The sequence below is a fragment of the Eretmochelys imbricata genome, chromosome 3, assembly GCF_965152235.1.
Source record: "Eretmochelys imbricata isolate rEreImb1 chromosome 3, rEreImb1.hap1, whole genome shotgun sequence".
NCBI classification, from domain to species: domain Eukaryota; kingdom Metazoa; phylum Chordata; order Testudines; family Cheloniidae; genus Eretmochelys; species Eretmochelys imbricata.
In genome coordinates this window covers 207,758,176-207,780,652 of record NC_135574.1, presented here as the reverse complement: position 1 = coordinate 207,780,652, position 22,477 = coordinate 207,758,176, and the positions used below count along the sequence as shown (strand labels likewise).

At 44.4% G+C, this 22,477-nt stretch overlaps 1 protein-coding gene across 3 annotated transcripts in view; it reads right to left on the bottom strand.

Annotated features, from left to right (window-relative positions):
- Positions 1-17,867, bottom strand: part of MAP4K3 (mitogen-activated protein kinase kinase kinase kinase 3) — a 136,096-nt gene extending 118,229 nt beyond the window's left edge. For 2 of the 3 annotated variants that reach the window (XM_077814168.1, XM_077814169.1), the window contains exons 1-2: positions 17,650-17,867; positions 552-609 (exon numbers count right to left, since the gene is read on the bottom strand). In XM_077814168.1, coding sequence (XP_077670294.1) covers positions 552-609; positions 17,650-17,751 — 160 coding nt within the window. In that variant the 5' untranslated portion in view covers positions 17,752-17,867. Of the gene's footprint in view, positions 1-551; positions 610-17,649 lie in introns of those variants that run through there. The other variant, XM_077814170.1, reaches the window with a different exon arrangement.
- Positions 17,868-22,477: the final 4,610 nt, after the last annotated feature.

Sequence of the window (22,477 nt, the reverse complement as noted above, 5' to 3'; positions counted from 1 at the left end):
AATCTGATGCTCATTCTAAAAAGATTGTATGTTTACAAAAACAATTCCTGGACACTTGATTTTCTTTAAGAGGATGCCCTGATTCCACTCTGCCACCCCTATCTTCCCGATACTAACCTGCATGGTGGGAATATTTGAGAATGCTGTTCTTATATTTATTGGTTATATCTAACACAAAATACTACACACTTTCTGCAGCATGATATGCAGAGACAGATGTAAGACAGGAGTACCACAGCTAGAGTTAGCAATGCAAAACAGCAGGCAAAGCAACACAATAAAAATTAAAAGTAATCCTACGCTTTTTTTTTTTTTTGCGCATTTCTTTGTGTTCATCCTTCCATCCTTAAAAATGCATGTCAATGAAAGAGGGGATGCATAGCAGGAAATCTGGCGGTGAGGGGACCAAAAATTATCCCTATCCTTCTTGGTCATTTTTTTTTTAAACGTTAATTTTGTAAAATAAGAGCAAACAAAAATGAGCACAATTAAAACATGGAAAATATCTGAAGTCTGTAAAGTGGTAAGCTTCACCACGAGGGGACACTTACCTGGTTCCAGTTTTATTACTTTAATTGCTGCTAGCTCACCCGTGTTAACATTCCGAGCCTATAAAAAAAAAAGAGAAAAGTGTATCTTAATTTTATATTCTTCAGTAATGTGAAGAGTTCATGCCAGAGCAATTAAAAACTCACTACATAAACTAAACATTAATTTTTTTTATACAAATGAGGTGTTTTACAAGTCTGCGCTAAATTAAAACATTTTGCAGATTTGTGTGTTACATCGGATTTACGATTAGTTTAAGGCTAGGAGGGTTTTTTCAGTTAAACGTGTTACTGTAATTAAACGAAACGGGCCACACATCATATATTTTGATTAGCTAAATAAGCATTGCTGTGCTGTTAGCACTGCTACACTAGAACTTCTTTTAAAGTACGATCCACATGACCGACTGATGACAATAAGCCAAACGTCGCTGAGAAGTCGCTGGCTTCAAGAAGCCACACACCATAATCCAAATTTTATAAACTCAGCCTTTTTTCTCCTTTCTTGCCCTGCCATCTTTTCAAACAAAATGGTGAACTATGCATTAATTCTTAACCATGCTCACAAGACTGAATTTTGCAATCACAACCTGGAAATCTTTAACGAGTTTTATATGGACATTTACCATGAAAAAGTCTTGAGAGAAATTTATTTTCTAATTACAAAAGCAAACTATCTTGCAAGGACACTAAAAGTTAATTTGGAATAAAGTGTGCGCTTTGGTACATCAGACAAATTATGCAGCAAGGGTCATGAATTATGCTGCACTGATGCTCTACAAATTTGTGATATACTGGGAATTGGGACAGGTTGCTTACAAAATAGTTTCAGCCTACATGGCTCCCAAACTGGGGGATCAGAAGGTATGCAGTAGTAAGCACACTGCCTTGATGAGAAGCAGCTTCCATCTAAGGCTCTTGAATCTTGTTGCTTTCAAGACAGTACTTCAACCTTTTCTGCTCTGTATTCTACTACATACTGTTAGTTCCCTACCCCCACCTACCCACAGTATCTTCTGCCTGTGAAGCTACTAAAATCAGCTAAGGAGTTAGTAGACAGTATGAAAACAGCCCTCCCACTGTCCCAGCCCAATATATGTATGTAGCAACTTGATTTTGAGCAGCATCCTAGAAAACTTACATGGCAATTGCTCAGCATCAGAATTACATTATATATTGGGGTGCTGTTATGCAAAAACGTACCTTATGTTACAATAAAAAATTAATAGAAGCTAAATTTTAAGAAGACATTAAAAAGAAACCCAAATACGGTAAACAGCCTTCCTCCCCCTCCCTTCTTAACTAATCATCTAGGACCACTGCTTGGAAGAATTTACTGGTCCTTAAAAGTATTTTGTATAAGTCCACCAGTGCGTTTCCAGCCCTGGCGAGTCATAATATAATAATACACCTTCAAACGACGTTTAGATTATCAGTTCACTTTTCCACCCTTTCAATTACAACATGATGTTAGCAGATAAGTGACTTGAAAATTTTAAGACCAGCTTTACAAAGGTATTAAGGTGCCTAAAGAAGATGACATCAATGAGTTGGATTTTCAAAAGTTTCTAGGCATCTATCTGTATCTTTAGGCTCCTAGGGATCTTTAAAAATCTGGCCCTTAGAAGCTTAAATCCCACTGCTTTACAACAAAACTTAGGGTACTAGATCATGTTTGAAAATGGGACTTTGAAGATTTTAAAAAACTGAGCTGCTATCTCCATCATTATGCTTGTGAAAGCATGAAATTCTACCTATCAAATGGTATAAAGCCTTTCCTTCTAACCGTAATGGTGTGAGAGATGAGCTTGTAAACTCATGTTTGAACTGGAGTTGAGAAAACAGCAAGATGTTAATCAATATGTGAAACAAGAGAGCCTGGCAACGTGCCAAGCCTAGAAATAAATTCTGCAAGGCAGTGGGAAAACACAATAATCTCAGATTTCAATCTTTGGTTTTCTACCCTTAGCAGTTCCCATTACTAGAATTTAAACTTCTCATTTTTCCTTGGCATAGCAGTACTTTTTTGGCACTGCTACAAAATATGTTAAATAGATCGAAACTGTCTGCCTCTGGATGGACAGGATGACATACAGAACAAAGGCTGTCTTTTCTACTTGACAGGTTTCAGAGTAGCAGTCGTGTTAGTCTGTATTCGCAAAAAGAAAAGGAGTACTTGTGGCACCTTAGAGACTAACCAATTTATTTGAGCATAAGCTTATGAAGTGAGCTGTAGCTCACGAAAGCCTATGCTCAAATAAATTGGTTAGTCTCTAAGGTGCCACAAGTACTCCTTTTCTTTTTTCTACTTAAGTTTTGGCAATTGTAAGGACATTAAAATGGCCACACTGGCTCAGACCAATGGTCCATCTTGCCCAGTATCCTGTCTTCCAACAACGGCCTCTGCCAGACGTCTGAATTTTCCACACCCGGAACAATGTAGTTATACTGACATAAGGTTGTAGTATAGACCAAGCCCCAGGCAAAAAATCAGTCAATGACTTTACTTAGCCCTGGGAGAAGCTCTCCCATTGGCATTGGAGGTGTCTTCACTAAGCCGCTGGAGCACTGTAAGTGTAAATGAGCCCTTAGTGTTTGGCTGAGACCAAAGCTTGCGTAAGGGATAGATGGCTGAAGGTCAATCAGGATAAGACAAATAATATTTGTTGGTTACAAAAGCAACCAGGAAATATGCAGACACTCCATAGGAAGGTCTGCATTCATCTTCTGTTTGCACTTGCAGCCAAACTGACTCCCAGTTATTTCTGATGATCAAGAAATAACAATGGCCAAGTGTGGTGTGCCCCCCCGCCTAGTTATATATGGGTGGGAGCTTGCAGTGGTTTCTTTCAAATGCAGACTTCGCTACTGTTGCTCATGCCTTTCTAAACTCAAGATTAGATTATGGCAGGGGTTCGTAAACTTCACTGCACCACAGAAATTACTTCACGACCCCAGAAGGGGGGACTGAAGCCTGAGCCTGCCCAAGCTCCACTGCCCTGGGTGGTACAGCCACAGCCCGAGCCCCACCATTCTGGGCAGAGGGCCAAAGCTGAAGCTCAAGGGCTTCAGCCCCAGTCAGGGGGCCTGCAACCTGAGTCCTGCCGCCCAGGGTAGTGGGGCTTGGGCTTCAGCCCTGGGCCCCAGCAAGTCTAAGCCAGCCCTGGTGACCCCATTCAAAGCGGGCTGCAACCCACTTTGGGGTCCCAACCCACAGTCTGAGAACCGCTGGTTTATGGTGATGTGCTCCACACAAAGCTGCATCTTAAATCCATCCAGAAAAATCAAACTGATGCAGAAGTCATCTGTCCATTTGTTGACTCATCTCACCATGAGTATATTGCAGTTATTTTCCATGATCTGTGTTGACTGCTATCTTTTTTCCAGATGGAATTAAAGATGTTGGCTTTGGTTTATGCAGCCCTATATGGCTTTCTACCAACTGCAGCATCCGCATGCAGTCATACTGGCAATTTTGATATGTTCCAAAACCATAGCAAAAATACCTATACTAATTCAGTCTAAGAGATCAACACTGCTATAGACTAAACCTTCACATCTGAGGAAGTTTCTCAGCATTTTAAGGCCTGGTCTACAGTGAAAAGTTAGGTCACCAGAGCTACTTCAGTCAGGGGAGTGAAAAACACACCCAACCAACATAGCTGTGCCAACTTACTCCCCTAGTGCAGAGGCAGCTATGTTGACAGAAGAACGCTTCCGTCAATGTAACTGCCGTCATTCAGGGCAGTGGTGTTCCTACACCAACAGGAAAACCCCTTCCCTTGATGTAGGCTGTGTCTACACTATAGTCTCTACAGTGTAGACATATCCTAAGTAACCTTTGAGACACATTACTTCATCCACTGGGGACTGGGCTATACTAGTCAGGTCAACAGAGGGCAGCTTATGTCAACCTAATTATGTCAGTGTATACACTACAGCCTTGTCCCACCGATGTGAGAGTGCCCTACTACATGGACATAACTCCACCTCCACGAGAGGCATGGGGCTTTTGTCAGTGTAGTTATGACGATGCATACTTCCTTACATAGTGTCAAGGTTCCTTCCCCACTCTGACCTCTGGGGTACAGATGTGGGGACCTGCATGAAAAACCCCTAAGCTTATTTTTACCAGCTTAGGTTAAAACTTCCCCAAGGTACAAACTATTTTACCTTTTGCCCTTGGACTTTATTGCTGCCACCACCAAGCATCTAACAGGGAAAGAGCCCGCTTGGAAACGTCTTTCCCCCCAAAATCCTCCCAAACCCTACACCCCCTTTCCTGGGGAAGGCTTGATAAAAATCCTCACCAATTTGCATAGGTGAACACAGACCCAAACCCTTGGATCTTAAGAACAATGAAAAAGCAATCAGGTTCTTAAAAGAAGAATTTTAATTAAAGAAAAGGTAAAAGAATCACCTCTGTAAAATCAGGATGGTAAATACCTTACAGGGTAATCAGATTCAAAACACAGAGAATCCCTCTAGGCAAAACGTTAAGTTACAAAAAGACACAAAAACAGGAATATATATTCCATTCAGCACAGCTTATTTTATCAGCCATTTAAACAAAACAGAATCTAACGCATATCTAGCTAGATTACTTACTAAGTTCTAAGACTCCATTCCTTTTCTGTCTCTGGCAGAAAACAACACACAGACAGAGAGAACCTTTGTTTCTCTCCCAGCTTTGAAAGTATCTTGTCTCCTCATTGGTCATTTTGGTCAGGTGCCAGCGAGGTTATCCTAGCTTCTTAACCCTTTATAGGTGCAAGGGTTTTTCCTCTGGCCAGGAGGGATTTTAAAGGGGTTTACCCTTCCCTTTATATTTATGACACATAGGCTGTTGGCTGTCTTGTCAATTTCAGGGCTCCAGACTGGAGCCCTCAGCAGAGAACAGGGGGGCAAGAAGCCCAGGCAGCTATCTCCTGCTCTTTGTGGGGAGCAGGGAGGTGAGAAGCCCAGAAAGCAGCTGGGCTCCTGGTGGGGAGCTGCACAGAGCTGAGAGCCCTGGCTCTCAGCCCCCCAACACTGCCCCTCTTCAGTCGGTGCAAAAGCTCCTGGGGATGACACACACCGACAGAAGGAGGGGAGCGTGGACATCAGCCATCACAGTAATTACTGCGGTGACTGCAAGCTGACCTAACATAGGTAGACTTCAGTCTGAAGCGTACACATGCCCTGGAAAATAGTCACTTAAACCTCTGAAAACAGCAGGGTTCCAGATTAAGAAGTTCAATTTAACAGGTACCTGGTCAGAAACAAAGACTATCAATGTCTCTATACAAATGCAAGAGGCTTAAAGTAAAAACAAATTAACTAGAATGCCTCTCAATGGAAGAGGATCTTAATATACTAGGCATTATTGAAAAAAGTAAAATGATAAATCAGTGGGGTACTATAATACCTGGCTGTAAACTATACAGGAAAGACTGACTAGGCAAAAGAAGTGGAGGAGTAGCACTGTACTTAGAAGATTCTGCAGGATTTAGCAAGGCAAAAATTGAATGGAAAGGACCACACAGTTGCACCTTTCTGGACATGAAGCCCAAAGCGTGTGCGTGTGAATATTTATTTATTTTAATAATATTAATATTAATTAGTAGGCCTATTCTACTGGCCTCCAGATCAAGAAAAGGATATTGAATGAGCATTGGCCTGCTAAACCCAGGGTTGAGTTCAATCCTTGAGGGGGCCATTTAGGGATCTGGGGCAACTACGGGGGATTGGTCCTGCTTTGAGCAGGGGGCTGGACTAGATGACCTCCTGAGGTCCCTTCCAACCCTGATATTCTATGATTCTATGAAATCAGAGATTGCAAAAATCTAAGAAAAAAATAATGGCTGACTTCAGCTACCAACAGAAACCGGTCAAACGGCACTATAAAACAAAGTTTAAAGAAGCAATGTTTCAACACTTGAAGCCAGTGCTTCTTGGAATAGCTAGTTCTAGAGCACAAGAGCAGAGGCTATTCTTTACAGTCTTAAATAACAGTAGCTGAACCACTGAGTAACAGTGACTACAATATAATTAGATTCAACATCCTAGGAAGTAAGATACCAAGAACTGATAGAGGGACACCAAATTTTAGAAGGGTATACATTTCAATAAAATGAGGCTAGTCAAAGACTCTAAAGTTAGAGTAAAAGTGAAATCTTTAAATGTAGCATGAATGCTATTTGAGGAAATCACAGCAGGCATTCTTGAACAAAAAGGGAATCAGGATGGCAAGAAGTAAACCCATTTGGCAAGACAAAAAGTTAAGCCAAATAGAGCCTTCAGGTTTGAATATCTAACCCTAGTGAAACTAATACACAAGAACATAAATTACAGTAAGCAATATGTAAGAGGGAAATTAGAAGGGTTAAAATGGAGTCAGAGCAAATAGCTAAGGCTCTTCATTATTGGTATTTACCAATTTTCCCTGAAATATTCCCACTGGTTTTTTGAAAAAGCCAGTATTCATGTCTTACTGATTTTGACGTGAATTTTGGGACCCAGAAATTTTTCCCAGGAGACGAAGATGGGGCTTTGCTGAAAAGCTGGCAGGGTCCAGCAGGGGTCTCTGTCTGCAAAGGGGTTTTAGTACTCATGGACCAGACTATTACTTCCTTCCTGAACCCGGAAGCCAGTACTACCTGACTGCTGCAGTGACAGGGCTGTTGGGAGCGGAAGGCTGCACCTCATGCGTACTGTCTCCCTGCTGAACAGAGCCTACACTTCTGAGGCCAGCCCTTCAGAATGGGAGTCGATGAAGCCGTGCTGCGTAGCTGCAGCGATCAGCCCCAGGGCACACAACCCCATCTGCTTTCCTTCCGTTACCCTGTCAGACGGCCTGTACGCAGGAAGCAGATTGGGCAGCACTGAAAGCCCAGATGGGCCAGGATGGGACTGTGACAGGATCCTCGGGGTACAACATGAACTGGGGTACTGCTGTGCCACCTTAATTCTCCAGCCTGGGCCATCTCTCACAATGCTTTGCTAGTGACAAACAGCAAAACCCTCCAGATGCTCTTATCACTTAGCACAACGGTGTGTGGACTCCCACACGCAGCTAAATTGCATGAATGCTCCCTGAACCACTCCCAGATCACACAGAGACAGGCATAAGTAAGTCTCTCAAGCCCCCAGCCTTGCACCCCCAGAATACATGGTCTTGCCCTGATCAGAAGCCTGACCAATATAAGTTTATTATCCAGTCTGCCCCTCCCTCGATGTGGAGAGGACACGCACTAACCTTTGTATACTGAGCTGAGATTTCCCAAGCACTTCAATCAAATCACACTGTTTTAGGTAAAATATAAAACAGATTTATTAAGTACAGAAAGACAGATTTTAAGTGATTATAAATGGTAGTTACCAAAGAAAATAAAACGTAAGCACACAGTCTAAAATTATTAGACTAGGCAGTATTTGGATCAAGCAGTTTCTCTCACCCCACTGGATGCTGCAGGTAGGTTACAGTTCTTAATACACAGGCTTCCCCTTTAAGCCTGGGACCAGTCTCCCGAGTTCAAGTCTTTGTCTTTGCACTGTTCTTGTTAATTTCAACTGGGCAGGGGAGGCCAAAGGCAAAACCATGATACCACTTTCCCCTATTTTATATCCTCAGTCCATGTGCCTGGAAAACACTAGCCCAGACATGTCCTGGCAGGCTCTGCTGAATCAGAGTGAAGCAAACCCCTACTGAGTGATGCTTGTGCAGCCCTCTTAGGGCATTGTAAATCCCATGTTTACAACTCCCCTACTGATTACTGATCGCTTAACACCCTCCTGGGAGTGGATCACCTCCTTTATTGTCACTGGAGAACTGGCAGTGAGTGACACTGAAATATGTTGCAAGTTTGAGAAACAACCATACAGCTAAGCCTCATAACTTCATACACACTAACGATATACATATTTTGACAGAACAGCGGATTTCAGCAGATCATGACATTCCGATTCCTTATGTGGCATACTTTGTACAAAACATATCGTAATTACATGACAGTGATGCATATGCGGGTTCCAAGTTGCTGCACTGAGGTACAGAGTGCCACAAGGACTCTGTGTGAGTTAAAGACTTCTACTCCCCTCCTGATCCAGGCTCTTCCATTCCTCTGCAAGCAGGGGAAGTAAGAAAGACAGGGAGTTGGGTCCTGGTAGCTGAGACTGCCCAACTGCTTCAGGCAGTGAAAGGCTTCCTCAAACACTACATGCTGAGTAATCCCCACCCTGCATGGATACCAAGCACTCTTCCCCCTCCACCCCATTTCTCCCCCCACCCGCCTTCTGTTCCTGGTTTTTACCAATTTTTCTCCTATTTTTAATAAAACCCAATAAATTCCCAGGACACTTTAAAAAATAAAAATCGAAAATGAAAGGCCTTACAAATAGCTAATGACATTAAAAAAAACCACAAGAAATTATGTAACTATTTCAGAAGCAGGAAGCCTGCCAAAGAGTTGGTGGGTCTGCTGGATCACCAAAGTTAAAGGGAGATCTATAGGCACTGCTGAGAAGATAGATTTATTTGTATCAGTCTATATCACAAAAGTTGTCAGGGACCTGTCCTTTTCTTGTAATAAAGATCAGGTGCTATCAGAAATTGAAGTGTCAAAAAGAAAAGGTGTGAAATAATCATATAATGAAAAGCAATATGTCACCAGGCCCAGACGGTATACATCCAAGAGTTCTGAAGGAGATTATGAAGTGTGAATTATTATGAATTATGAAGTGGCTCAGCTGATAACAAAAACATGCAATTTTTCACCAGAAACAACTTTTGTGCCAGAGGGTTGGAGGGCAGCATGTATTATACCCATTTTTTTTTAAAAGTGTTCTAGGAATTATCCAGAGAATTACACACCAAAAAGCCATATGTCTACTTGGAAAACTGGTTGGAACTCATAATAAAATACCTGGAAGATCATGACATGATAAGGTCTAATCACCAGAGCTTCTACAAAGGGAAAGTGTGTCTCTAATCCAACGGATCTCAAACTTCATTGCACCATGACTCCCTTCTGACAACAAAAATTACTACATGACCCCAGTAGAGGGGGACTGAAGCCTGAGCCTGCCCAAGCCCCACTGCCCTGGGTGTGCGGGGCCAAAGCCCAAGCCCAAGGGCTTCAGCCCCAGATGGGGGCCTGTAACCTGAGCCCCACCACCCAGGTCTGAAGCTCTCAGGCTTCGACCCCAGGCCGTGGTGCTTGGGCTTCGGCTCTGGCCCTGGGTTCCAACAAGTTTAAAGCCAGCCCTGGTGATCACATTAAAATACAGTCGCGACCCACACTTTGAGAACCGCTAATCTATTAGAACTGTTTGAACACATCAATAAAATAGAAAATAAAGGCGACTGGTTGACAATTTTTACAACCTTTTTTCAGGCTAAGAGACAGGGTAAGTGGTCAATTTTCACCATGGCAAAAGATTAACAGTTGGTACCTCAAGGTTCAGCGCATGGTCTGGTGTTGTTTACTCTAATTAACAACAGTTTTTGGAAGAGAGGTGTGTAGTGAGATAGCACAATTTGCAGATGACAATTATTTAGGTTAGCTAAATCCAGAGAGAACTATGAGGAACCAGGGGGATCTAAGTAAGCTAGGTGAATAGGCAACAAGATAGCAAAGTTCAATGTTTATAAACGCAAAATGCTGCACGTTATAAGGAAACTTTTAACCTACTCATACACCCTACAGAGTTCTAACGTAACTGTTTCAGCTCTGAAAAAGAACTTGGGCATCACTCAATGTGGTCAGCTCAGTGACTAACTCTCCTCTGTGTAGCAGCAGCCAAAAAAAAGCAAACAAGATGTTAGGATGCATAAGGGATGATGAATTAGAGAAATATTATAATGCCATTATAAGTCAATGGTCAGACCTCATCTGGAATACTGTACACAGCATTTGTCACCCTATCTCAAAAATCAGAATTAGAGTGGGCTCAAAGAGATTTTAATATGAAGAGAAATTAAGAAGACTGGGATTGTTTAGCGCAAGAGACAAATAGGAGAGAAAATGGCAACGGTATAAAAAAAATGAATGGCCTAAGAGACAGATAGAAAGAACATAAGCTCCCAGTCTTATAAGGCAAGAACCCTGGGGATATTCAATTAAACTGAAAAGTGACAAATTCGAAAGTGAGAAAGGAAATATTTTTTCACACAATGCATAATTAGACTGACACACTACCACAGGAAGTCACTGGGTATGTCTTATACTACAGCTCGGAGCAAGCCTCCCAGCCAGAGCAGACAGGCTTGTGCTACCAGATGACTGCTTAACACTTGAAACAGCTGCGTGGACATTATGGCACCGGCAGAGGCTCAGGCTAACCACCTGAGCTCAGACCCAGGGGTAGGATGGGTTTAAGCTCAAGTGGCTAGCCAGAGCCTCTGCAGTGCTGCAATGTCCACACAGCTATTTTTAACGTGCTAGCACAAGTCTGCCTACCCAAGCTGCATGATTCAAAGAGGAACTGGACTTTTATACTAATAAGAATACCCAGAGTTATAGCAGTTAATGGTAAGAAAAATTTGGGAGGGATATAAATCTTCATGTTTCAGGGTTTAAGCCAATCTCTACTAGGGATTTGAATGAGACATCCATGGTGGAGTGGATTATCCCATTCCTCCCTACTGTGAATCTGGTTTCCCTATTGTGAGGTTTCTTGAACCTTCCTCGGAAGAATCTGCCACTGGAAACTATCAGGGACAGGACACTGAAATAGGTGGACTGCTGGTCTGAGTCAATCTGGTCATTCTACATTCCTTAGGGGGCTGTATACCATACACAGTACCACCAAACAAGGAAGTGGGATCATTTCCCACTAAACTGTGGATGAAATTGGGAGGGGGGGCCCTCCCCACGGGCTGTCTCTACAAGGCACCTATTGGTACACATACATAGGCACTTAAAGTAATTACATGATCTTTTAGTGTTATCTTCAAAAAAAATTAGAGGAAGTTAATTTTCTCTCCTTGAATATTCAGGTCCACTATTCCCCACTTTCACCACAATTTGTTACGAACAAGATGCTGTCAATTATCAGTTTCATCTTTGCTCCAACTAACTACCAAATAGGATGCTTTCTGAGATTTAACAAAAGAACTAAGAGCAAATTTTCTGCAAAGATTTTCTACAGTGCAGAGTGGCCAAAACCACAACTTTCCCTTATTGAAATCAAGGGACATTGTCCTACTGAGTTACAGGCAGAGAAGTGAAACTGTTTTTTCAGAGAAGGAAAATCATTAGTTAATTCCTCTTTTGAGATGTTTACAATAGTGAAACCCAGAAACAGTAGATGCATGAAAACAAACTTACATGTGCCCGCAGAAGTATTTTTCACCCTGCCTAATAAATGTCAGTTAAAAAGGGCTTGAGAAAAGTTTATCTGTACGGAATTCTGTTCTATTCTTTTCTTATACGACACCCATCACTGTAGAACCTGAGCACCTTTCAGTAGAAGCCTAATTACACATCTACTGTGTGTTGTTTATTCTCATCTCCTCAGGAGGAGGAAGCATGTGCATTAGAATGTCTTGTTTTGAAAGGGTTTGTTTTGTTTTAAATACAGGTTGCTATGCATTATATTAAAGCACAGTCAAAGAAATGCATTTTGCATTTGGAAGTGGTGAGGTTTGGGATAGTCCTTAGTTCCTGCAGGACTTCAGGCTAGCTCCCAAGAAAGTTCTGTGTCCCTAACATATGCGTTTTACTCTTATTGTAAAACACTGTGCCACAGAAGTATGCTTGTCAACCACAGTCTTAATCCAAGAGCTTTAGGTGGTCTTTTAGAAAGCCTGGGGCCAGCCATGGAACACCATAAAGATAAGGACTGAGACCTTGAACTTGATTTGAAATTCTGTGGGAAAACAACGTAGAGAGTGAAGGACAGGGTATGTGCTTGCAGTAGGAGATGCGCTACAGTGTTCTGTACTACCTGGAGTTTTCTAAGTACTAAATCATGCTCAGAAACATTGTGTTGCTATAGTCCAACAGAGAGATCAGAAAGGTGTAAATAACTGAGGCGTTGTCATCATCCACCAGGATAGGACGAGTCTCCTAGCCAACTGGAGAAAACAGGAAGTATTACTCACAGATGCTGCTACGTGACAGCTTAGAGTTAGTGAGGAATATAAGCGTTCTCCTAGACTTCAAAAGAAAGAGCAACTGTGGCTATGTACCTTCCACCAAAGGGGACTGCACAATGACTACAAACTCTTCAAAATGCCTTCCTCATCATGAGCATAATTTCTGTCTTGCAAAGATTCAGCTTCAGCCAGCTGTTCTTTCTCCATGAGTTGATCTTGTCCAAGCACCAGGACATCTTGGTGACAGAAGAGTGGTGGTATGTAGTAGAGCTGCATATTACTGGCACTTGAATCCATGTCATTTGACCACTTCACCTTGTGGTTGCACGTAGATATTAAAAAGAACCAGAGAGATTTGATCCTTGTGGAATTCCACAAATGAGGTGGAGTACTGGGATTTGATGGAAAAGGTTCCAAATCAAAAATTATCCTGGCAGAGGTGACTGCAACCAGGAAAGCAATTTTGATGGAGTAGACTAAGTGGCTTGAATGGCAAATTTATTAAGGTATATAAAACTATATAATATTATAAGGTATATAATATTATGATGAAACCACAAGTTACAATTAAGTGTCTATAGGGTACCTCTGAGATGCTGCCTGCAGGAATCTCTGAACTACAGATCTACTCTGAAAATGACGAAAAATGATAATATCTTACTCATTAGATCCGCTCTGTGTTTCGGCAAGGTCATATCTGCTGTCTTTGGTAACAAAAATAAGTTTTTTTACTCCTGTTAGCACTGCAAACACAACACAGCTCTCGGAAATGGAGAAAGGGTCTCATGTTGCTTTTGCATCCTCCACAGAAATATTTACAAAGTTCCATTTACAGACCTAATGAGTTATACCTATGTAAAACATCAAGGCAGTATAGCTTCAATGGAGAAAGGCACTCTCCTCATAATTCGATGTGTAATACTTGTGTTATCTTAATTTGCATATTCTGGAATGAGTTTGCATAGCTGCTGGTTAGAAAAGACATATTCTTCCCTATAAACCAAGCACATTGATATGGAAACTATTGCAGAACCAACAAAAAACCTCACACATCCTTTTTTTTTTTTTTTTTAAACAGACATTCCACCATCTTCTCCAAATCCTCTCTCAAAACCCACTTCACGGGGGCTTATAAAATGTAGCCTTATGTATTAACTTTAAGAAAAACGGTGCATTCCTCAAATAATGTGCACTAGCACACTTTTGGACACCATATAAATAACAGAACTGACCCAAACAGCAGCAGGATCTTTTTGTCTTGACCCACGTCCTCATCTCCTTTCACCCTCTCCTTAGCTCTGTCCATACTACCTATTCTTATTAGCTCATGAAAGCTTATGCTCAAATAAATTGGTTAGTCTCTAAGGTGCCACAAGTCCTCCTTTTCTTTTTGCGAATACAGACTAACACGGCTGTTACTCTGAAACTTATTTTAGATTGTAAAATATCCAGTGCAAGGACTCCCTTTTTGGGAACAAACACAGCTACATATCTATTTTTGTAACACATTAAATACATCTATGGCTATAAAGAAAACAGTGACCACACAGTGGTATATCCAGGTTGAAAGTCCAACTAAAAAAAGATCAAGGAAATCTAAGGATTCCAGGAGATACCACATTGCCCTGACTGTACTTTCTCAACAACTTTATAACCTGTTAAAAAAAAAAAAAAGAGAGAGAGAGAGTCAGGTCAACAATTAGCAAGTGTCCACATTAAGGAGACTGTACCCATAGGAAGGCAACAAATATAATGGCAGCCGATCCCAAGTTAACCCCCATGTAGTCACAAACTGCATGGATACTGAAGTCATGGCAGAACTATAAACCTGGCCAACTCCAATTCTAAGAGATTAAAGAATCAGGGTACCTGCACATCACAATGAATCTAATTTAATCTTATCCTGGAACCTGCATGTACATGGTGAACACAAATGAATCCATTTTTCAGAATGGAACTTCTATGTCTGAAGGTAGATCAAATCAGGAATGGTACTGACTTTATTAGCCACCAACAGAACATTGAACTGAAGGTTATGGTGACTCTCAGCCAATGCCCTACTGCTCCCAACAAACCCTTGCCAAATCTAAAATAACTTAAATGTAACATACATAAATAATGGTATTATAATTGGAAATATTTCATTCTACAGTTTGAGGTTTTTAAGGTTAACCAATTGATCCAGGTTTGCTGATTTGCATACATCTTAATACCTCATTCTTAACGCTGAAAACACTTTATCAAAAAACAAACCAAAAAAATCACTCCAGTTCCTGGAACAGTTTCAGAATTATGAACTACACTGGACGAAAGCTCAGCCAGGTTCAAAGTGGCACACTGGGGGAGGACCTGAACACTGAGTAAATGTACTCTGAAAAAAGTCAAACCTAATCAGACTAGAGATTAGCATACTAATAAGGAGCAGGAACAAGGAAAAAAACAAGCTCATTTTCTACAGCGCTACCATTAAGAGCAGGGGATTTGGCGAAAAGGGCCGAAAATCTTTGTTCATATTTCAATGAGATCAGGTATAACTGAGATTCTGCACACCAACCTAAACTGATTTTATGAATATGCAATTAAAAAATGTTAAGATGGAATCAGTGTTGCTCACACACAACAGAGCATTAAACATTAGAAAACCAGAAATGCTTAGTGAAGGTCCCCCCACGTATACCTTAAAAGAACATTAGTGTTGCAAGAAAACAAAACAAAAAAAAATGTTAAGGTAAAACTTCCAACACAACACAAAGAAAGTTTAGTTCTGCCCCACACACGCAAGCATATGGAGACAAAGTAAAATGAATGTACGTGTAATGCCACTTGGGGAACTGGCAGCCAACACTGCCTTTGTCAGTAGTTGTGCTGCACACATAAAATGGTAATGTGATTATGTGTGGTTTTTTATGTTAACTTAGTGAGTTCCTTGTGGCATCTTTAAGGGAGCAAAGTTAAATTTATCTGGTTAACATTGCCTTAACTAGGGAGGGTATTATAACACTGACAATCTTTTAAGCGGTATGCTTAACCAAGTATTTCTTGGTTTTCCAACATCTGTGTTTACATTCTGAAGTCTCATGTTCTGGAAGGGTACAGGAAGTAGGAGACGCTGTTATACAGCAGCAAAATTACCTTCACCTTAACAAATTAATCAGTGGAACAGGTGATATTAGAACTCATGGTCTCCTGGCTCCCAGCCAGGTGAACATTCTGTAAGCTAAAGGTCATTTTGAAGGAAGCAAGCAACATATTCATCTGTCTGATCCTTGTTTGCCACTAAATTCAGAGGTGGAAATGGTGCTGAAGTTATGTCAGAATGCAGTTAAGGGGTCTGCACACCATGCTGGCAATGTATAAGTGCACCAATACCACTCTGTCATCTTAGTCTGAACTCCAAAAAGGTTTGCTAACTTTTCATATTTTAAGCGATGTACTTTTTTTCCTTTCACAAGTTTTCTCCTAGGCATGAGCAATTCAAAAACAGCTTAGTTCGAGGTACTCAGGTTCTTCCACACAAACTCAATCCTGACCTGATCTAGCCATTTTCAGATCAATTTGACTTTTCTTTAAAACTTTACATAATGCAATATGTGGCTTTAAATGGAAATGTGGGTGAAAGCTTAACAGATTCTCTTAAAAATTAGTGTACATGTGTTCAGAGGTTATTAATACAGTGCTACATACGCTACTGTGCTCATATCCTATTTGGTTGTGTTATCCTTTTTCTTCTGAGACTTGTTTTCTGGTGCATTTGTTTGAACAAAAATGTGATCCTGATATATGAATGTAGCTGAGGCCTGATGGAAATGAGCAATTAACACTTGAAAGGAGGTCTCATTTCTTGGAAGATAGAATTAGGGAGGTAAACAGAACATTGGGTTTAAAAAGAATGTCTGAGCCAACAAAGATACAAGGGAGAACACCTAGGGAACCATTTACTAAAAATGGACAAGGTAAGTTAGAAATGTAGAGATTATATAAAGATCAGGTTCTACATAAACAGCACACAGAGCATGCGGTACAGAGATTGGTTCCTGCAAAGTGACCAAAACAATCCAAAAATGTGTAATCTAAGGTATAGTAAATGCAATGAAATGTTTAAACGTATATGAAGGGAGAGCGCTTCTGTGTAACTTTCGATGTGTGGTATGCTCTAGACCAGGGGCAGTCAATTACTTTGTCAAGGTTCAAATTTCTTGGTCAAGGTATAGTTAAGGTCCAGACTCCAGAGAAAATAAAAAATAATGATAATAATAAAATAACAATAAGTAAATGAAAAGATTTCAGGGTCCATACAAAAGTGTCCAGATTTGGCCCACCGTCCGCCTATTGACTACCCCTGCTCTAGACCCACCCCTAAGCTTGAGTCTGATCAACTCAGCTTAGCTTTATTGTATACCAAATAAAGGAACCTGAGTGACAAAACTTGGAGTCGAACTGGTTTCTTGGATCCCACAGAACTGGGCGAAGTGCTGGCGCAGAACTGGACAAGCTGTTCTGGATAAGCGGAGGGACTCCAAACGCTGACAGGTATATTCCCACCCGAAATTGTTTTCTCACTCACCCACATTTGAGGTAGCGGGCTTGTTACAGCCATGTTGGAAAGTTATCCCGGGCACCTCCGCGACCAGGCTCTTACCCAGAGAGGCGAGAGTGACGAGGCGACTCTGCCGGCTGTCAGCTCGCCAGGCGGAGGAAAGCCCAGCCAGCCTGGGCTCTGCTACCTGGACACAAACCGGGACCCCCCCCCCACTTGTGTCGCTGCGCCGGGGGCTGCCCCCCGCCTAGGAGCGAGGACGAGAGGCGCTCCGGAGGGGGGGGGCAGAGGGGGAGGCCGCCGTGACAGGAGCCAGGCCCCCTGCAGCCGGCAGAGCCTCTCCAGGCAGGGACCCCCAGCCCTGCGGCCGCCCAGAGGGGGGCCCAGCCAGCCAGGACGGGCATGGAGGGGGGCCCCGGCGGCGCTGCGGGGGGGCCCGGCGGCTGACAGGCGCTGCCCGGTGCGGGGCCTGCCCGGGTCGCTACCTTGTAGACGTCGCCGTAGGTGCCGCTACCGATGCGCTGGATGAGCTCGAAGTCCTCCTGGGGGTTGCGCCGGGAGAGGTCGCGCACCCGCCCCACGCTCATGGCGCCGCCGAGGCGGAGGGCCCCGCTCGGTCACCGGAGGGGCCGGTTGGGGGAGGGGGGGACACCGACGACCGATCACCACCGCCCCCCGACCTGCTCAGCCAACATGGCGCACTACGCGACACAGGGCGCATGCGCGCCTCTCCCCCGCCCCCCCCCCCCCCGGCCAGAGGCACGGGGCGGGGACGCTGCCGCCCAGCGCGCGCATGGGGCGGGGCGAGGAGAGCGGCGCGCGCCCTAAGATCAGCGGCTCAGCCACTCCCCTGCTGCCCACGTGGCTCCCAGCTGGCGAGGCCTCAGCGGAGCGGGGCCGGGGCCGGGGGCTCTCCAGTGCTACCCACGTCTCATAACTGAGAAACCAACACGTTACAAGCCCGGGGCAGTCCGCTCTCCATTCCCTAGGCTGCCCTGACCCCCTGCACCCACCAGTGCCCTGTCCCACCCCCCAACCCTGAGCTGCACCGACCCCCAACTCAACAAGGCCCCGTCCGTTCCCCGGGCCACACTGACTCCCGTCCACTCCTAACAAGACCCCGCCCCAGTCATTGCCTCAGGTTGCACTAACCCCCTTCCCTGTACCCAACAAGGCCCTGTCAGGCTCATTGCCCCCTGCCGGGCTGAACCTACACCCAACAAGACCCCACTCATCCCAGGCTGCCCTGGTCGTAAACCCAACAACCCATGTCCCCTTGCCAACCCAATCTGTGCTGGCCCCTGTGGCCAGCAACATCCCATCTCTGTTCACTGGACTTGCCTGCAGCTGTTTCATTCTGCCTCCACTCCCTCTCCTGGGCAGTTGACCCCTAAACCCAGCAAGACTCTCTCCCCCTAAAACAGCCTGGGTTGCTCTGCCCCAGGCCTGGTCTACACTACTGAGATTAGGTCGATGTAAACTGCCTTGTATCAACCTAACTTTGGAAGTGTCTACACTTAAATGTTGCTCCCAATGTAACTACCCTGCTACATCAGCAGCATAGAGTCAAGGTCAATGTAGTTAGGTCACCGCATTGTCCGTTTTACACTGTGTTACTTACATTGACTGTTACTGGCTTTCAGGAGCCATCCCACAATGCCCCACATTGACAGTACAAACAATACAAGCACTCCTGTTGAGGATGCACACCACTGACACAAGGAGCAAAGTGTAGATATGCATGAACAATGACATACAGCCGACGTAAGTTAGGTTGGCTTAATTTTGCAAGGTAGACATGGCCCCAGTATACAGCACTCAGTATTACATCAGCAAGCACAGTGGTTCTCAAACTTTTGTACTGGTGACCCCTTTCACATAGCAAGCCTCTGAGTGCGACCCCCCCCTTATAAATTAAAAACACTTTTTAATAACACCATTATAAATGCTGGAGGCAAAGTGGGGTTTGGAGTGGAGGCTGACAGCTCATGACCCCCCATATAATAACCTCATGGTCCCCGAGGGGTCACGACCCCCAGTTTGAGAACCCCTAAGCAAGCATAACTGATCACAGCCACACTGTGAAAACTGGTCCCACAGAACAGGCCAGCAAGCCTGCCTGTACTTCTTTTCCCAGTTCTACTCATGCTACAGCCCTTTGTGGGCACAGCGTTAAACACAGCAGCTCTCCAGTCACCCGTAGAGTCTCCCAAGACAAACAGGAGATGGGACCTGAATTCAAAGGGAGAAAAGAAGCAGAGGGAAAAAAACCCTATGATCCCTGTGACTCCCCCTTCCCAACTCCAGCTGTGAGCATCCCTCACACATAGATGAGAAAGACCCTGTGACATGGGGTGTGTCAAGCTGGGAGGAGTGGTAGATACGCTGGAGAGTAGGGATAGGATACCGAGGGACCTAGACAAATTAGAGGATTGGGCCAAAAGAAATCTGATGAGGTTCATCAAGGACAAGTGCAGAATCCTGCACTTAGGACGGAAGAATCCCATCCACCGCTACAGACTAGGGACCGAATGGCTCGGCAGCAGTCCTGCAGAAAAGGACCTAGGGGTTACAGTGGATGAGAAGCCGGATATGAGTCAACAGTGTGCCCTTGTTGCCAAGAAGGCCAGTGGTATTTTGGGATGTATAAGTAGGGGCATAGCGAGCAGATCGAGGGACGTGATCGTTCCCCTCTATTCGACATTAGTGAGGCCCCATCTGGAGTACTGTGTCCAGTTTTGGGCTCCACACTACAAGAAGGATGTGGAAAAATTGGAAAGCGTCCAGCGGAGCACAACAAAAATTATTAGGGGGCTGGAGCACATGATTTATGAGGAGAGGGTGTGGGAACTGGGATTGTTTAGTCTGCAGAAGAGAAGAATGAGGGGGGATTTGATAGCTGCTTTCAACTACCTGAAAGGGGGTTCCAAAGAGGATAGATCTAGACTGTTCTCAATGGTAGCAGATGACAGAATGAGGAGTAATGGTCTCAAGTTGCAGTGGGGGAGGTTTAGGTTGGATATTAGGAAAAACTTTTTCACTAGGAGAGTGGTGAAGCACTGAAATGTGTTACCTAGGGAGGTGGTGGAATCTCCTTCCTTAGAAGTTTTTAAGGTCAGGCTTGACAAAGCCCTGGCTGGGATGATTTAGTTGGGGATTGGTCCTGCTTTGAGCAGGGGGTTGGACTAGACGACCTCCTGAGGTCCCTTCCAACCCTGATATTCTATGATTCTATAAAGCTGTCTGGAGTGGCTCATGAGCATGAGTACCAACCTCAGGGCAGACTATTAAGAAGTAGGGCACAAACCCTAAATTGGCTGTAAGTTCTATACTTCAATTCACCAACAAAGTGTGAAGTCCTCAGGTATTACAACAACCTCAACACAGAGTCACAGACAGTCCCCATGAGAACTCCAATCTGTCTTGTTACCCAGGTAAGCTTGCCATTACAATACATGGTCCCTTTCACCAAAAATCACAATAATACTCAGGTTACTTCCAGTCCCAAAGGACTAATCACTTACTCTGGGTCAATGCACTTTAGATCCTACACCAAAGATGCTTGTAGCCACTCCTATAATAAATTAAGTAAAGATTTATGAATTAGAAAAAAGAAGTGAGTTAGTTACAAAGTTAAAGCAAGTAAACATACCACACAAATGAGTTACAATCTTAGATTCCAAAAGGTAATAGAAGCTGCAGTAATATGCAAGCTGTATGTGTCCTTTAGGGCTAACCCAAGCTGAACAACCGGGGATCCCTTGTTTATGCTTAGAAGTCTTGTCCTCTCCCTGAAGTCCAGGCTGTATAGGGATAACAATTTTTTCTTGACAGGGATTTTTATTCTGTTCCCCCAGAGCTCAAACGGATGGGATGAGTCTCCGTGCACCTCTCCCCTTCAAGGGTGTGGGGGGAAGCAATCATCAAAGTTTTTGTCCTCTGATGTTCCACAATGGCTTGTCTGTGGGTCTTCTTTTGTTGGTCAGGAGATAACACTTCCCTGTGGTAAACTAGTATTTCAAACTCAGTAATGCTTTTCTCCTAACTATGGAGGTTTACAATTTTAGAGCAAACACTTTTACAGGTACAGAGCAAATACTTAAATATTATCTTATAGCATGGGTCACAGATATTATAAGTGAGATTACTGCATGCAGCAACTTACAAGCATTTCATAAAGTCTGAACATTAAACGCATTTCCATAAAGCTAATGACTATTGTAACAATACTAACATAGAGATGAGCCAGACTGGTTTACAGCGTTAAAACTGTCAGTGTTCAGTGATGCCTAGGGGGCCTTGGCATGAGCTGGCACCTGATCTGCAGCATCACATGTCCCTCACACACTCCTAGGAAGGTCTGTGATTTCCTCCAGCCATGAGCACCTCTCACACACTCGCAGATGGGGGGACGCTCTCATTCCCCCACCACTCTGAGGCCACTCATAAGCCTGAGGGGGACCATGTGACTCTCCCTTCTGTGAGTGACCCAGACACACTCATGGGGGGGGGGGATGACAACCCTGTGAGTCCTCCCAGCCCTGAGCTCCCCTCCCACACACCCAGGGAGAGGGACCCTGTGAGAGGGGACCCTATGACTCCATCCTTACACCATCACAGGGGGGACCCTATGACTTCAACCCTCACACCCTCACAGGGGGGACCCTATGACTCCCCCCTCACACCATCACAGGGGCGACCCTATGACTTCAACCCTCACACCCTCACAAGGGGGACCCTATGACTCCCCCCTCACACCATCACAGGGGCGACCCTATGACTTCAACCCTCACACCCTCACAGGGGGGACCCTATGACTCCCCCCTCACACCATCACAGGGGCGACCCTATGACTTCAACCCTCACACCCTCACAGGGGGGACCCTATGACTCCCCCCTCACACCATCACAGGGGCGACCCTATGACTTCAACCCTCACACCCTCACAGGGGGGACCCTATGACTCCCCCCTCACACCATCACAGGGGCGACCCTATGACTTCAACCCTCACACGCCCACGGGGGGGGGCACCCTGTGACTCCCCCCTCACACCATCACAGGGGCGACCCTATAACTTCAACCCTCACACGCCCACGGGGGGGGGGCACCCTGTGACTCCCCCCTCACACCATCACAGGGGCGACCCTATGACTTCAACCCTCACACGCCCACGGGGGGGGGGGCACCCTGTGACTCCCCCCTCACACGCCCACGGGGGGAGGGGCACCCTGTGACTCCGCTCTTCACACGCCCACGGCGGGAGGGGGGCTGGCCCCGGATCCCCGGGCCGCAGAGCGCGGGAACCGGGGCGG